Genomic DNA, 14,706 nt, shown 5'->3' with positions numbered 1-14,706 from the left:
GATTAATGTAATTAATATAATTATTAATGCCAGATATAAAATTAATTCACAGTTATTCACTTAATGACTAAGAAATTGTAAAATACATTAAGTATACATTAAAATTCCGACAACCAATTTCTTGGGGGTATAAATCTTGTGTCTTCTCTGGTGTCTTCTTTCAAATACAGCTCTCAACTCCTCCCAAGTCTCTTGTACTCCGGCCGTGTAAATAATATGCAATATTATGAATTTTATAAAATTCATAAAAAAAGTGAAGGCTTTATACAATCTATGAAGAAACCAGCAGTTTATATAGTTTTTTTTTCCCCCTTACGCTTTACTTTTGCCTCGGTGCTCTTTAAATCCTCTGTTCAAAAGTTCAAGTAAGACCAAAAGAGATTCTTTCCTTTCTTTTTACAACTCCAGCACCCAGCCAATCCGCTCCTCTTGCTATGCTGAGTCACGGCAATGTCAGTCTCACTTCTTCTTCTCATTTCAGATCCATTCCTGTCCTTTTCTATCTCTCTCACTGTCTCTCTAGTGTGCCAGCTCTCTCACCTTCTTCGTAGTTCTCAGTTCTTTCCAGCTGTCTACAGTCGTGCCTCCTCTTCACACTTTTCACATTTTCTCTTCTTTGCCACCTTGACAGTTAAACGCATTGTGCTGACTCATTCCTCCTTCCGCCAAATCACTGCTTGTAGTCTCCACTGGAAATCTTGTTAACTCGCAAAGACAGGACTCAATCCTTCAAAGTGCTCTTTAATCTTGCGGTATTTGAAGTAATCGCTTAAAATGACACTGTCTGTTGAAAAAATCTTCTCTTGCCTATACTCACTGGCTCATCGCAACCTCAGGTCTGCCATAGCAAACTGCCAGACACATTCGCGCTGGATCGACAGGGATGTCCATTCATGCGACGAGTGATCACCCTTCACTTTGCCACACTCTGGACTCCCCGAAAGGTCCCCAAAACGTGAAAAGTTCAATTTTGGAGAACAGAGACCATTCTCCTTCTACTGCACCACTGCGATGCAGCCACCGGAAGTCCACCCTAGCTAGATTCTTATCCACAAAGTTCCTGAGCAACTTCATCTCCTTTGGGGTCACTGAGTACATTTTAGGCTTGGGCAGTTTGGCCCCAGGCAGTATTTCAATTGCGCAGTCCATGAGGCGGTACGGTGCGGGGGAGTATGTCTGACTTCCTCTTGCTAAATACTTCCACTAAATCACGGTACTAGTTTGGGATGCCTGGCTTGCCCGCTCTCAGCTAGTGCATTAACTGGCTTCACTTTCACTTTCCCCACTGATGGAGCTCGCCCAACTCTGTGTGTCTTCTCCACCCCCTGCAACTTTGTCGCTTTATTTTTCAGGCACCACTTGTTGCTCTCCCAGTCAATTGACGGATTCCACTTCTTCAGCCATGACAACCCCAGTATCACAGTCTCTGCCATTTTTGGGGCCACTATGAACCACAAAGTCTCTTTGTGGCTCCCTGCCTTCAGGCTCACTGGCTCCGTTAGATAAGTAATGGGCACATATACCACATGAGTGAGCCATCCGCCTGCTCAAACTTCATGTGCCACCTCAACTTTTTAAGTCTCAGTCCCAGCCTTTCTACCATTCGTAGACTGACTAGGCAATGGGTGCAACCTGAATCTAACAAGGCAGTGAAGACCCCCCTTGCTCCTGAGTAGGGCACTAAAATCTCCACCTGGGCAGTCAAAGGGGCGACGGCTTGACTTACCATCGGGTCATCCTCCCCCTCGCTGCTGCTCTCATAGAAGACCAAGTTAGGGTTACGGAGGGTTGGAGTTTCCTCCCCCTTGCTGGATGGGGGAGAGACCTCCACAACCTGCTGTGCCACTCGCGTCTTCTCCTTTGTGTTCCTCGGCGGTTTCTTGGCTTTTGGTTGGCTTGAGGTTCTCCATGCCAGCACAGGCTGTGGGGCTGGGAACTTGACAGCCTGATGGCCCTCTTCCCTACATTGGAAGCACACTCCAGAAGGATGCTGTGGGCTCTCCTTAGGGGTGGTGGGAGGAGCTGCGCCTCTCCTGCACCCCAGCGGGCATTTCTCCTGACTCCAGCGGGGGTGTTGTGGCCCCGCCCTCTGAGCCTGTCCCATCGGAGGAAGAAAGCTCCGAGCATGAGGAAGAGGAGTCAGCCAGGCCTCCCTCTCCAGGCCCCTCCCCTCTGGCATTGTCTCAAGTGCCGGTCGAGGGAGAGGAGACAGCTGATTCGAATCAAAGTGATAATGAAACATCATTCCTGGACGCACGCCTCCGAAGGCGTGATAAACGTTTGCAGCAGCTTAGGAGGCGTGCTAGGGATTAGAACTGAGTCACTGGACCACACCCCAGAGACTATATAATAGAGGGTAGTGGTCAAAGGATCCTTGTGACGAACAAAGTAAACCTTGGACAGTCACTAAAGCCTCGTCCGGAACTGCTGGGAGGAATATTATTTCTGTTTGGACTTTCTTGAATGTTCGTATCTTATCTGTCTGTTTGTGAAAATAAAGTCCCTTGGCAGACGGTGTGTCTATCGCTGCCAAGAGGGAGATAAGAACTGGGTGCGTTCCAAAGTGTTTCCTTAACCCTCGGCTGGCTGTGTTGTGTGTGTGTGGGGACGGGGACAGATCAGGGGGCAGGTCTCATGTAATGCATGTTGCCGATACTCCAACAGGTCTAGCTCCACCATGGTCACCAGCTGATACCATGCTCGGAGGTCATCTGGGATCCCCCGGGGCAGGCAATTTTGGTACAGTTCCTTGTTTAGCCCGTCTTGGAAACGATAGACCAGTAAGCACTTTGGCCACCCTTTCAGCTTCCCAGCCAGGCTGCAGAACTCCCAAATGTACTCAGTCACTGGTCGGTTTCCCTGCCTTATGGAACAGATTCCAGATTCTGCCCAATGGGCTTGAACGGGTTCCCTGAATCTATCTTGAAGCTTCTCCATGAAGGCATCAACATTTCTCAACTCTGGAGCCCCTTCATCATGGAGAAACACCACCCTGAGCCAGGCTAAGATTCGATATTGGGATAAAACTCAAATATTAGAAATCCAAATCTTTGGTTAAGACAGAAGTGCCTCTTCCGTGCCAAGGTGCTGAATTGACAAACGGTATTTGACGTAGGTACAGAATTGTAAAAGGGCAAACTGACCCTAAACAGATACATCTGGTGTTTAATGTTTATTGCACCCCAAATGTCATGTAGATTTCAGAGAGAAAATACTGTTTCCCTTACTGTCCTCTTTACTGCTTGTGAGGCGTCTTCTAGCCTCTTATCTCCTTTTGTTATGTCTTGAGCTCCGGAGCTGAAAGCCTGAGCCTGTGGGAACAGGGCTGTTATGTCTTTCCTAGAGATAGATTAAAGGGTAGCTTCTACGTGTGAAATGCATCACTCTCTGTAATACTTTTGTCTTTAAACTGTATAAATACATGGCCAGAAGAAGCCATCGGCGTTCAGACTTTTTCGTGGTCTTCGGACTGTTTGAACCTTGCGCAAATAAAAACTCTTTCCTGCACTGAAGAGCTTGTCCTAGTCCGTCATTTTTCCTGCAACAGCTGGCGACGCCGCCGGGACTGGGGGCAAGGCGATATTTCGCTGAGGACCGTTTTGACCCCTCGGGACCATTGGGAGGTCGCTCCTGAACATTCTCCAGGCGCCACGGAGATACATCTCCGGGAGACAGCCGCGATAACCCTATGGCCCCGACGGTGCTCTGATCGAGTCCAAGAACCCTGCGGTGCAGGAAAGGTGGTCTGAACAAATTCCTGGCCAGGAATCTACGGAGTGGGAGCGTTTTAAGTGAGTATATTGTAAAAGAATTGTACCTGCCTCATTTGAAGGCAGACGGAGGGACCTGATCACTCCCTCGGACTCGGGGTGGCTACCCTAATGAAGTCCATGTCAGGTTGTGTGGGTGGTTAAGCCATCGCATTTCTCATTAGTGGCCGTGAGTTTCCGGGGCTATGAGTCGATGGCAGTGTGGTAGAAGGGATGGGGTTCAGAGCATGCCAAATACTCCATTGGCATGCATGTTAAAAGGTTTTGACAAGTATTTTAGCAACCCTTCCTATCCGAAAGGATCAAAGGATCAATTAAAATTCTTATGTAAACATGTGTGGCCACAAAGGGAGATGGGCTGACCCCCCTCCCCCTCAGGGATGGTTAAGGGAAGAAACAGTGGATAAGTTGTGGGGAGTGATTGTAGTGAATCAGGATAAATATCCTGATCAATCTCAATATATTGATCAATGGGTGAGACCCCTGTTGAAAAAAGCTGAGGATTTATTGCAATGTAGGGCTGAAACAGTCGGGTTATGTGTATCTGAGCAGGCAGGAAAAGTAAGGGGGCTGCTAGAGGGAGCGGAGGAGGAAATCAGAGGCGTATGAGTGATCCTGGCGTGAAGTCAAGGGGAGTCATCCGCCTAGAGGTAGCAGTCAGAGTGAGGGAGAGGGGGATGATGATGATGATGATGATGATGATGATGATTTGGAGGCTGTGGGGGCTGTAGGTGGAGAAGAAAGAGCAGGAGGCACGGATGAATAAAAAGGCTGCTTTGTTGGCAGGAGCACTGCGAAGTGGGATGCAAGGGGGTTTTTCTCCCCCCCTTCCTTTGGAGGGGAGAAGGGGAAAAGAGATGCTTTTAAAACTTTTTTTCTCCTTTCTGGTGTTTGTCTGGTTTTTTTTTAACAAAATAGGCTGTACACCACCCTGAGTCCTTCGGGAGAAGGGTGGTATAGAAATAAAATTACTTGGGAAAAGGAATGCCCAAGACAGATGGTGAGAAGTAGAGGGATGAGAAGAGCGGATTTTGGGTCAGGGATGCATGGGCAGCTCTCTGGGAGAAGGGGAGAGCGAGGACAGAGGAGAGGTTTGAGCAGAAAGTATTGGATTGGCAGACATGACTTGGTCAGATTGAGGGGGACCAGGCTTGGAAGAACCCCCGCCTGAGCCATTAGTTACAATGAAAATAGGGGGTCAGTACAGAACGTTTCTGGTAAATATGGGAGCAGGAAGATTAGTTGTAAATAAGCAGATTGCAGCCCCCCGGATCCCATAAAATTCAGGTCCAGGGGGTATCAGGGCAAGCCATGGGGCGGCAGGTCTTGAAATCAGAGATGTGTGATTTTAAAGAAGCTGAAATCCAGCATGAATTTTTGTACATTCCTGAGTGCCCTATTCCATTGTTAGGCAGGGATATGCTGAGCAAATTAGGGGCAACAATTTCTTTTGATGAAGATAGTTAGAGAATGACCATAAGGCATTCTCCGGAGGAGATTTGGAGGTTGTTTGATGTGCGCTGAGGATAACCTGCCGGGTTTTGCAGCTCGCCACCCTCCAGTGGGGGTGGAACTAAAACCTGGAGTGGAGTCTGTGAGTATAAGGCAGCGTCCCGTTTCTTGGGAAGCTATTTGTGCTATTTATGAAAGCATTCAGAGATTTGGAAGCGGGGTTTTTGGTGCCTATTTAGTCCTCCTGGAATACTCCAATTATCCCAATTAAACAGTTAGATGGGTCTTACAGCCCGGGGCACAGTAACTTTACACCCGGCCGTGTTGAATCCATATTCCCTGTTAAGTTTAATTCCACCCCGGGCTGAGTGGTTTTCTGTTATTGATTTAAGGGATGCATTCTTTACAATTCCCATTCACCCCGTAAGCCAGCCACTGTTTGCATTTTGAGTGGGAGAATCCTTACACAGGAATGAAAATGCAATATACTGGGACTCGGCTGTCTCGGGGATTTAAGACCTCCCCCGCATTGTTTGGAATAGCGGTAGCTAGAGACTTACAGTATTATGTGCCTCAACAACCAGGAGACACAATACTGTAATATGTTGATGATGTTTGGATCAACAGGACTGACAGAGGATTTATGATGGGAGAATGCTAAGATGAATACACGAGGATGTTAGATTTGTTACTAGAGTGTGGTTATTGGGTAGCAAGAAAGAAAGCTCAATTGGTGAAAAGGAAAGTTAGATATTTGGGATACAATATAAGGGTCATCGAGCTTTAGGACCAGAGCGGAAAAGGGCGGTCCTAATGCTGGTAGAACCCCGGACAAAAAGACAACTGAGAAGCTTTTTTTAGGACTAGCTAGCTTTTGCTGTAATTGGAGGGGGGGGGGCAAAAAGCTGGCCCCACTGTTTGAAGGTGCTGGCTGCAAGTGCAGAATTGATTCAGAATTGTAATAAATTTACTTTTTCTTGTCCTATACTCATGCACTCCCCTCATGAGGAGCAGTCTGTGTTGGATACTAAGGGACATTTGTGGATTAGTGGGCAAAGGGTGACAAAATATCAGGTAATTAGGAGTGAGAATCCACAGGTGTGTCTGGTGGTGTCTAACCGATTAAATCCAGCAACTTTGTTGCCTACGGAGTCTGTTTCTGAGCATGAATGTTTACAGGTATTGGAGGTTTATTCCACCCGACCATGTAAAAAAAAAAAAAAAAGGTAAAATAAGGTAAATATGTATGTTAGGTGGCCTGATTTAGGTCGTAAAGGGGGGGGGGGTTGGAATATGGAGATGGTACAAGAACTTAATAAGCAAATTGAGAGATTCCAACAATATGTGATGGAATAAGTACCCCCTAGATTAGTAACTTAATGTCACTCATTTGAACCTGGGGACCAAGTGGAAGATGGAAGGGATCTTTTATTGGTATTATGACTTCTCCACTTGCTATTAAGATTGCAGAATCAAAATCATGGATCTATCGGACATGAGTCAAGGCAGCAGCTGACACCGGCTGGAAAGTGTCCGTGGTCAAACAACATCCAACAAAACTGACATTTGAATGTGCTTAAAGAAAGCTTTTGTATTCTATATATAGGTTACCTTGATGTATATCTGCTGATGTAACCCGCTGTAAGCTAAAAAGAGGATGGAGCACCTGCTCTCTTGAATTGGTCCGGAACTTGGATCCTGACAAGAGATTGAAGATCATTGCGGATCCATGTGGGAGGAAAATTGGGTGTGGGCACTTTGAGTAATTGGGGTAGTAGCTTTATTGATTATTGTGTTTTACAGATATAAGCAATGGTTTTGTGGACAACCAGGGCCCATTTGATTTCTCAGTCGTTCCGATTCCTAATATTTCCCCAACCGGCTGTGGAGTGTGAACCTCTTACAGATGAAAGAAGTCCCTGCTTAGGACACCCTGGAAGCTGCCTTTTGATGCAAAGGAACAGAAAAAAAGATTTTTTTTAATTGTATTGGTTTTGTAATTGTGGGTGTGAGTGTTGTTGTTGCACTCACTGTATTGATTGTGTTTTATGTATAAGCTGTAAGGTAGAGTGGGACGTGAAAATTATAGAGGAGGTGCTAGTACATTATTTGGTAATAAATCCTGAAGAAGTTCCCTTGTAATATTATCTGAAAAGGGGAAAGCTGAATATACCCGAAATCCCTAGCTATGTAACAAATACCTTTGTCAAATTGGCAGGAGACATAGCCCACACTCTGAATGTATCGGATTGTTTTGTATGTGGAGGAACTAACATGGGAGAAAAATGGCCATGGGAAGCCCAGGAATTAAATTGTTCCAAAGTTTTAGAAATGGATTATAAGGGTAATCTGTCATATAATAAGGGTAAGGATGGAGACTGGACTTTGACTGCTAGTTTGGTAGGGAATGTTTGTTTCCAGAGAAAAATTGTGGCAGGCTGTCGTCAGGTAGGAAACCTTATATGTACAGGAAAATGGGAAAGTAAGGTATGGTGGTCAGGAGGTACTGCCACAGAGGGTACTGATAAAAGGGCCCTGTTTAAGGTAAACGGGTTCTCTTTTTTTAAAAGATCCAGATAATCAGACCCTTGAATGGCTGGCTCCTGATGGACTATACTGGATATGTGGTAAGATGGCATATGGGGTTCTACCTAAATCCTGGTGTGGAGCTTGTGTCCTGGGAATAATTGGACCAGGATTCTTTTTGCTTCCCCTTAAAACTCGACAGGTTTTAGGTGTCCCGGTATATGATGAGGTGGGAAACTTAAGACAAAGAAGACATGTAGACACGTCTGCAATAGGGAAAGTTAGGGTCGGAGGTAACCAACGTAGTTGGGGAAGTGTAGAATGGCCTGCAGAGCGAATTATTGAGGTTTATGGACCAGCTACATGGGCGGTAGATGGCATGTATGGCTATCGGACCCCTATATACATTCTGAACCGTTTAATTCGTCTGCAAGCTGTGGTTGAAATCATCACCAACGAAACTGTAAAAGGTCTTACTCAATTAGCTGGGGAAAGTGTCAAATCAAGGACATATCTTATGCAGAATAGGTTAGCTTTAGATTATTTGTTAGCCAAGGAAGGAGGGGTATGTGGAAAGTTTAATTTGACTAATTGCTGTGTAGAAGTTGATGAAAGCGGAAAGGTTATTAAGGAAATAACAGACAAAATGGTTAAAATAGCTCATGTGCCAATCCAGACTTGGAAAGGTCTTAATTTATAGGATATGTTTTCAGGATGGTGGTCAAGGTTACCTGGCCTGCAGGCCATCTTTGGCCTGGTAGGATTAATAGCTGCGGGGTGTATTTTTCTCCCATGTATTTTACCTCTGTTTGTTAAAACTATCTCTAAAAGTCTATCCTTGCTGGTGGAACGTAAGACAACTGCTCAGGTGATGGCTATGTGGGATTACAAACGGCTCCAGCAGGAAGAGGACCTATGGTGTGACTCGTCTGGATAAACAGATGAGTCACAAAGGGGGGTATGAGCCAGGCTAAGATTCGATATTGGGATAAAACTCAAATATTAGAAATCCAAATCTTTGGTTAAGACAGAAGTGCCTCTTCCGTGCCAAGGTGCTGAATTGACAAACGGTATTTGACGTAGGTACAGAATTGTAAAAGGGCAAACTGACCCTAAACAGATACATCTGGTGTTTAATGTTTATTGCACCCCAAATGTCATGTAGATTTCAGAGAGAAAATACTGTTTCCCTTACTGTCCTCTTTACTGCTTGTGAGGCGTCTTCTAGCCTCTTATCTCCTTTTGTTATGTCTTGAGCTCCGGAGCTGAAAGCCTGAGCCTGTGGGAACAGGGCTGTTATGTCTTTCCTAGAGATAGATTAAAGGGTAGCTTCTACGTGTGAAATGCATCACTCTCTGTAATACTTTTGTCTTTAAACTGTATAAATACATGGCCAGAAGAAGCCATCGGCGTTCAGACTTTTTCGTGGTCTTCGGACTGTTTGAACCTTGCGCAAATAAAAACTCTTTCCTGCACTGAAGAGCTTGTCCTAGTCCGTCATTTTTCCTGCAACAACCCAGTCCATGGCCTCTCCTTCCAGGTTCTAAGTAATAGCATTTACACAGGCAGCCTCATCAGGATGGGCTGCCCCGTGTCACTCCAAGTAATTCCACACCTGGTTTAGGAAATAGGCAAGCTTCTCTGGCCGTCTATTCAATGTAGCCTTCTGGGGGGGGGGGTGTTCCTGATCATCTTGGAGCAGTATGTAGCCCGGTAGCAACCCCACCACTGGTGGGGCTGCTTGAGCCTGAGCTCCTGCCACTGCAGGAACCCCTGGAGCTCTCCCCACAGCCACTGGAGGAGGGGAAGCAGTCCCCCCTTGGGGACCCACAGCTCCTTGTCCCACACTCAATCCTGCCAGTTGGTGTGGAGAAGGTGACTGGGTTGCCAATGCCTGGCCATTCCCAAGCCCTGCTCCCAGGGCTGACGGCTTCATTGACGCCACTCCACGCACCTCCATTTCTATGAATGTCTCTCGCAGTTGCTCTACCAAAGGGCTATGGCAGGTGGTCAGGAACTTCCACTCCGCTGGCTCTTTCCATTCCGTGGTCCTCCTGGCCTTCCATTTACTCCCCCGAGTCACAGCAACCCCCAGTGGTCTCAAGGGGAATTCCGCCTCAGCTGTCTTCCCCACCCTGGCCAGCCATCAGGTCTTCAGATCAGGGTAGAGGGATTCTGCCATAGCTCCTTCACACCGCACTGGTGGCTGCTCTGCCTTCTCCACCCTCATTTTGGATCGCATCATCACTGCTTTCACCCAGGAGTCCACCTGGGCCATTACCAGTGCCTCCCGCAGAGGAGAAGCCCCGAGCTTCACCACGGCATCGGCTTTCTTCTCGGTTCTAGACATCATTAGGTTACAACTCTCTTGGAGGTATTCGAGTAGGCTGTGTTAAGTTGGTGAGACCTGGTTTAATGTCAATGGTCCGACTAGTGAACCCAAAAGAAGTAGACACTCTCGGGATCTTTGAATTCCAAAAAGTATAGCTTTATTGGATATACCATCTTGGAACTGCAGAAGTACAACCAGCTCTGGTTTTCCCGTGCAAAAGCTTACTTAGTTAAACAATAGATTCCCTTTCTCCCCAGCCCGGGGTGTTCACTTTGTCCAATTATAAGACTTCCTTTTGTTATGGGAACAGTCCATGTCTCTGCAGCAGTGACCTTGGTGAGGTTCAGGCTCTCACGGTCCGTAGATGAAAGCTTAGCATTCTATTCCCCCCCTCCCTCCTCCCGCTTGAATGGCAAGATGAAAGCAATAGAAGCTCAGAAGAAGTAAAGCGTTTCAATCTTGACACTCCAAACCTGTTTGAGGCTGGTTATTGGCTACAGAGCCATTTATTTAATAACTTATTCCAGGGTAAAGGGGATTTGATGTTCTGTTCCATATTCCAGGTGGCAGTGGGCTATCTTCCTATTCAAGAACAGATGGTGGCAGTGTAACTACCTGCTCAGCTGGAACTCTAGCTGAACACCCCAAACTTAGGTATAAAGGATGTGAAGGTGAAGATTCCAGGGAAGAGTTTTGCAGGCTACTAATAGATACCTTCTCCTCTCCCCCACACGCCCTATACAATAACAATGATTGTGTATAATAATAAATTATATATTTCATACCTCCAAATCTGGTGTCAGAGACAAGCTGTAATGGCTAGTTTCAATGCCCCAGCCTTCCCTATCCCACATTCCATGATGGCCCCTTACCGCTATTACTTTCAGCCCCGATGAATGACGGGAACCCTCTCATGTCTGGCCCACCACTGGCAGAAGTCAAGGTGGCTGAAACCTGGTTGTAGGTAGAACTGCGGAACAGATGAGCAGATTTGCACTGGAACTGTGCCCATGGCTGGCTCTTAGCTCCTGCAACGATCAATACTTAAACTTTCTGGCCTAATTGGGCAGTATTCATAAAAGACCACAGAATCTTTGTAGTTTGCTTTTGGTGCTGGGCCTCAGTGCATAAATTTGCAATGCAATAACTCAAGAAAGTATCCATAGGTTTTTGTCATTAACCATGAAATGCAGCCTTCAATAAATTCAAATTGTACCCTGTTTCCCCCAAAATAAGACATCCTCTGATAATAAGCCCAATCGGGCTTTTGAACACATGGCAATAAGGCCAAGTGCTTATTTCAGGGTTCAAAAAAATATAAGACAGGGTCTTATTTTCTGGGAAACACGGTAGTATAAACCCCATGTGTTGAAGAACGCATAAAGAAATAGGTACCTATATGGTGGTCTTATAAAGATGTTAAGTCTTTTTGAACTAAATTTGTATTAAAATAGGAAAGATTACAACCCAGGTCATAACAGTAGATCCTAGGTTGGCCTTTCTAATTTTTTTTTATAATCCAAATGACACCTTGAAACATAAAGAGTTGATAGTTTTCTTATTGGCTGCAGCCAGGCAGGTAGTAGCAAGGTCCTGGAAAACTGGAAAGGCTTTGAATATTTCCATATGCTTTAATGGAAAAGATGACAAAAAGGTGGTAATATCATGATAATACAGATGCTTTTTACTTTGCCTGGTTTAAATGTATCAGTTACATAAAACAAATGCATGATGATTGTCTACTACCCTTCTCCAGGTTCCTAGATAATTTAATTAAATAAGGCTACATGTATTTTGTTTCTATATATGAGTCCATAATAACAAACTGCAGAGGTTCTCAAACTTTGTGATACTATGATTTCCTAAAATGACAAATTTATGTGAATCCTCCCCATGAATAAAACTAATAATTGCACTGAAGTTAGGATCAGAGAAGAAATAATTATACCATGTTTCAATGGTAATTTAAAATCAAATTTAAAACCATAAATTAATAGAAATTTTATTTCAAAGTAGTGTCAGAAGACACTTCAGTAAATTGATCCTTTTCAGTAATAGTGAGTGCACACGTTATCAGTTTAGTACTGAATGGATTCACTAACTTCATTAACAAATACATTTCTACAGACTACAGTAGAGCTTTACTACATGACATATTGCTGGAGATGCTGGAGGCAGATGAATATTTCCAAAAGAATTCAAATCCAGTTACCAATTATTGGTATTAGTCTTAAAGTGAAACTCTAAAAGCATTCACCACCCTCATTTTATCATCCTCCACTTGCCAGTGCATTCATCATATTGGCTCCTGTCTGTATCAGGACTCATTGAGAAATGGATATGGTTTCAACTCATTTGCTTATGATTCTAGAAAAGGCCCACTTTGCTCCTCCCATGACTTAAACCAGATGAATAACACATCTTAAAGATTTTTTATCTCCAAAGTTCCTGCAAAGGCACTTGATGCTGATGTTGTTTTCTTTGTACAGGTTGGTATTGACTTCTATGGAGGTACAGAGCTTGTAGAAATAAAGACCCTGTGTCCCACCATGTTTTCTATTGTCAAGCAAGTTCTTAATACTTAACTAATACTTAAATAATAAAGTATTAAGAACATGCTTAAAGCTTCAGTGACTTATTCTGGGTCCCAACATCACAGCTTCTACATCCAAGTGATTATGTATTCTACCTATTGAGAACCTTTGTTTTAGATCACCATTTGATAAATACCCTGTTTTCCCCAAAATAAGAAATCCCCTAATAAGCCCAATCGGGCTTTTGAGCGCATGGCAATAAGGCCAAGCGCCTATTTCAGGGTTCAAAAAAATATAAGACAGCGTCTTATTTTTGGGGAAACATGGTAGGGCACAGGAACTGCAGCAAGCTGCTCTGTAGTCATTAGCAGAATCAATATCCCATGCATTCAGAAGACAGTGTTTCAACTATGTGGAATCCAGTGCAATGACTGAGTGCCCTGCCAGCTATATGGCCTACTTTTTTTTTCTTTACATAATGGATTTTGGGACTTACCTGGAGAACCATGAAGGATTTGTATCAAGTCATCATAAAGGATAAGTGTTACAGGACGCTCTGGAAGCAGATAGAGACTCACAGAAGCATAAACTGCAAGGGAAAAAAACCCAAATTAATATAAAACTCCTTTTTTGGAAAGGAAGTTGGAGGCTAACTGTAACATACACCCTGTCTTTTGAGGCATACTAGAAATAAGGGATTTACATTGGGGGCAGATGATGAAAAGAAAATCTGACCTAAAATATGAGGTAGCGTGCATGCTTTTCTAGACTGTGGTTTTATCTTTTACAGTGGCTCAGCTAAATTCTCACTATTCAAACAATGGATTGAGCATCCAAATTTACAAGAGATAAATTGTAGTTTCAAGCTGTTAACTGCCTTTCATTTTCTTCAGCTACAATCCTTAGGAGCAATAATTTCCAAATCAGGGACATTCAGGAAAGTTAAAAAAAAAGGAAAGTCAATGATGCCAAAAGGCAGGAACAATGAGACAATGAAAGCCTCACACCTTTTTAATGTGCGCTGTACATACATAAAAAGGGACAGGGCTTCTTTTGCCCTCTTGTGACTGTCATTTTGACACTATTGACAAACAATGCAGCTGCCCTGTTCTAAATGCAAAGCACAATTTATTGATTCAAACATCACAGTAAATATTAGTTAATTTTATATTCAAACTTTAAAATATATATATTCAAAAATATATTTTAAAAAACCCCCTGCTTTCACCCAGACAAATCAAATGGAGCCACTTTTTCTCATGTTTTGATTTTTACAATAAATACATTCCAGGTGCCAAAAATTTAATGCCATATGTGCTCTTTCGTAAACCAGAATATTCCTTTGTTCAACAGATTCCAGCACCAACAACAATCCTACAGCCTTCCAGTTTCCAGCTTCTCCAATCACCACCAACCACTGAGAGGTTGGGGTCTGCCCAACTGCACCAGGACTTAATCACCAGGATAAAGACTCAGCAACAACTAGATCGCTTCTCACGGGCCAAGATAGATAACCACAAGGAGACCCCAGCAGGTACTGCAACCCTGTTCATGATGGAGGGAGGTGTCCTGAAACACAGAGGCAGAATAGTAGTTCCCACCCATGCAGGGAAGAGGTGCTGCAGCTTTGCCATTATAATCAAACAGCAGGGCATGGGGGAGTGTTCAAAAATCTGCACAGAACCTTAAGAGACTTTTGGTGGCCTAGGATGGCTGCAGACATCAAGCAATATCTGGCGTCTTGTCACACGTGCAGGAGGGCCAAACCCCTCCATCAGAAGCCTGCAGGACTTTTGTAACTGCTGCCTAATGCATCCACCCCAACCCTTGGCATGTGGTGTCTCTGGATTTGATTAGTGATTTACTCCCTATTCAAGGCTTCACTACCATTCTGGTGGTGGTAGATCTTTTCACCAAGATGGCCCATTTCATACCCTGCAAGGGATTTGTCAGAATGTTTACAGCGTGACTACTATTTTGAGACAACCCAGGAGCAAAATACAGGACACAGAGGTTTTGTCATTACAAACAGTGGTTTATATACAAGACTTCTATATACAGACAGAGGAGAGAGATATGCGAGGAGAGAGAG

General features: G+C 44.3%; 1 protein-coding gene across 1 annotated transcript in view; it reads right to left on the bottom strand.

Moving 5' to 3' along the window:
• The window catches only part of FAM171A2 (family with sequence similarity 171 member A2), a gene marked incomplete at its 5' end in the record, with an annotated part of 196,821 nt that overhangs the window by 132,687 nt on the left and 49,428 nt on the right, over positions 1 to 14,706 (bottom strand). Inside the window, 2 exons of the mRNA XM_070944509.1 lie at positions 10,953 to 11,108; positions 13,111 to 13,203. Coding sequence (XP_070800610.1) covers positions 10,953 to 11,108; positions 13,111 to 13,203 — 249 coding nt within the window. The remainder of the gene's footprint in view (positions 1 to 10,952; positions 11,109 to 13,110; positions 13,204 to 14,706) is intronic.

Source organism: Pituophis catenifer, unplaced genomic scaffold, assembly GCF_029215685.1.
Source record: "Pituophis catenifer annectens isolate HBS135680 unplaced genomic scaffold, rPitCat1.0.hap2 SCAF_5, whole genome shotgun sequence".
NCBI classification, from domain to species: domain Eukaryota; kingdom Metazoa; phylum Chordata; class Lepidosauria; order Squamata; family Colubridae; genus Pituophis; species Pituophis catenifer.
Note: the sequence above shows the minus strand (reverse complement) of the source record. Positions and strands in the feature narration are given on the sequence as shown.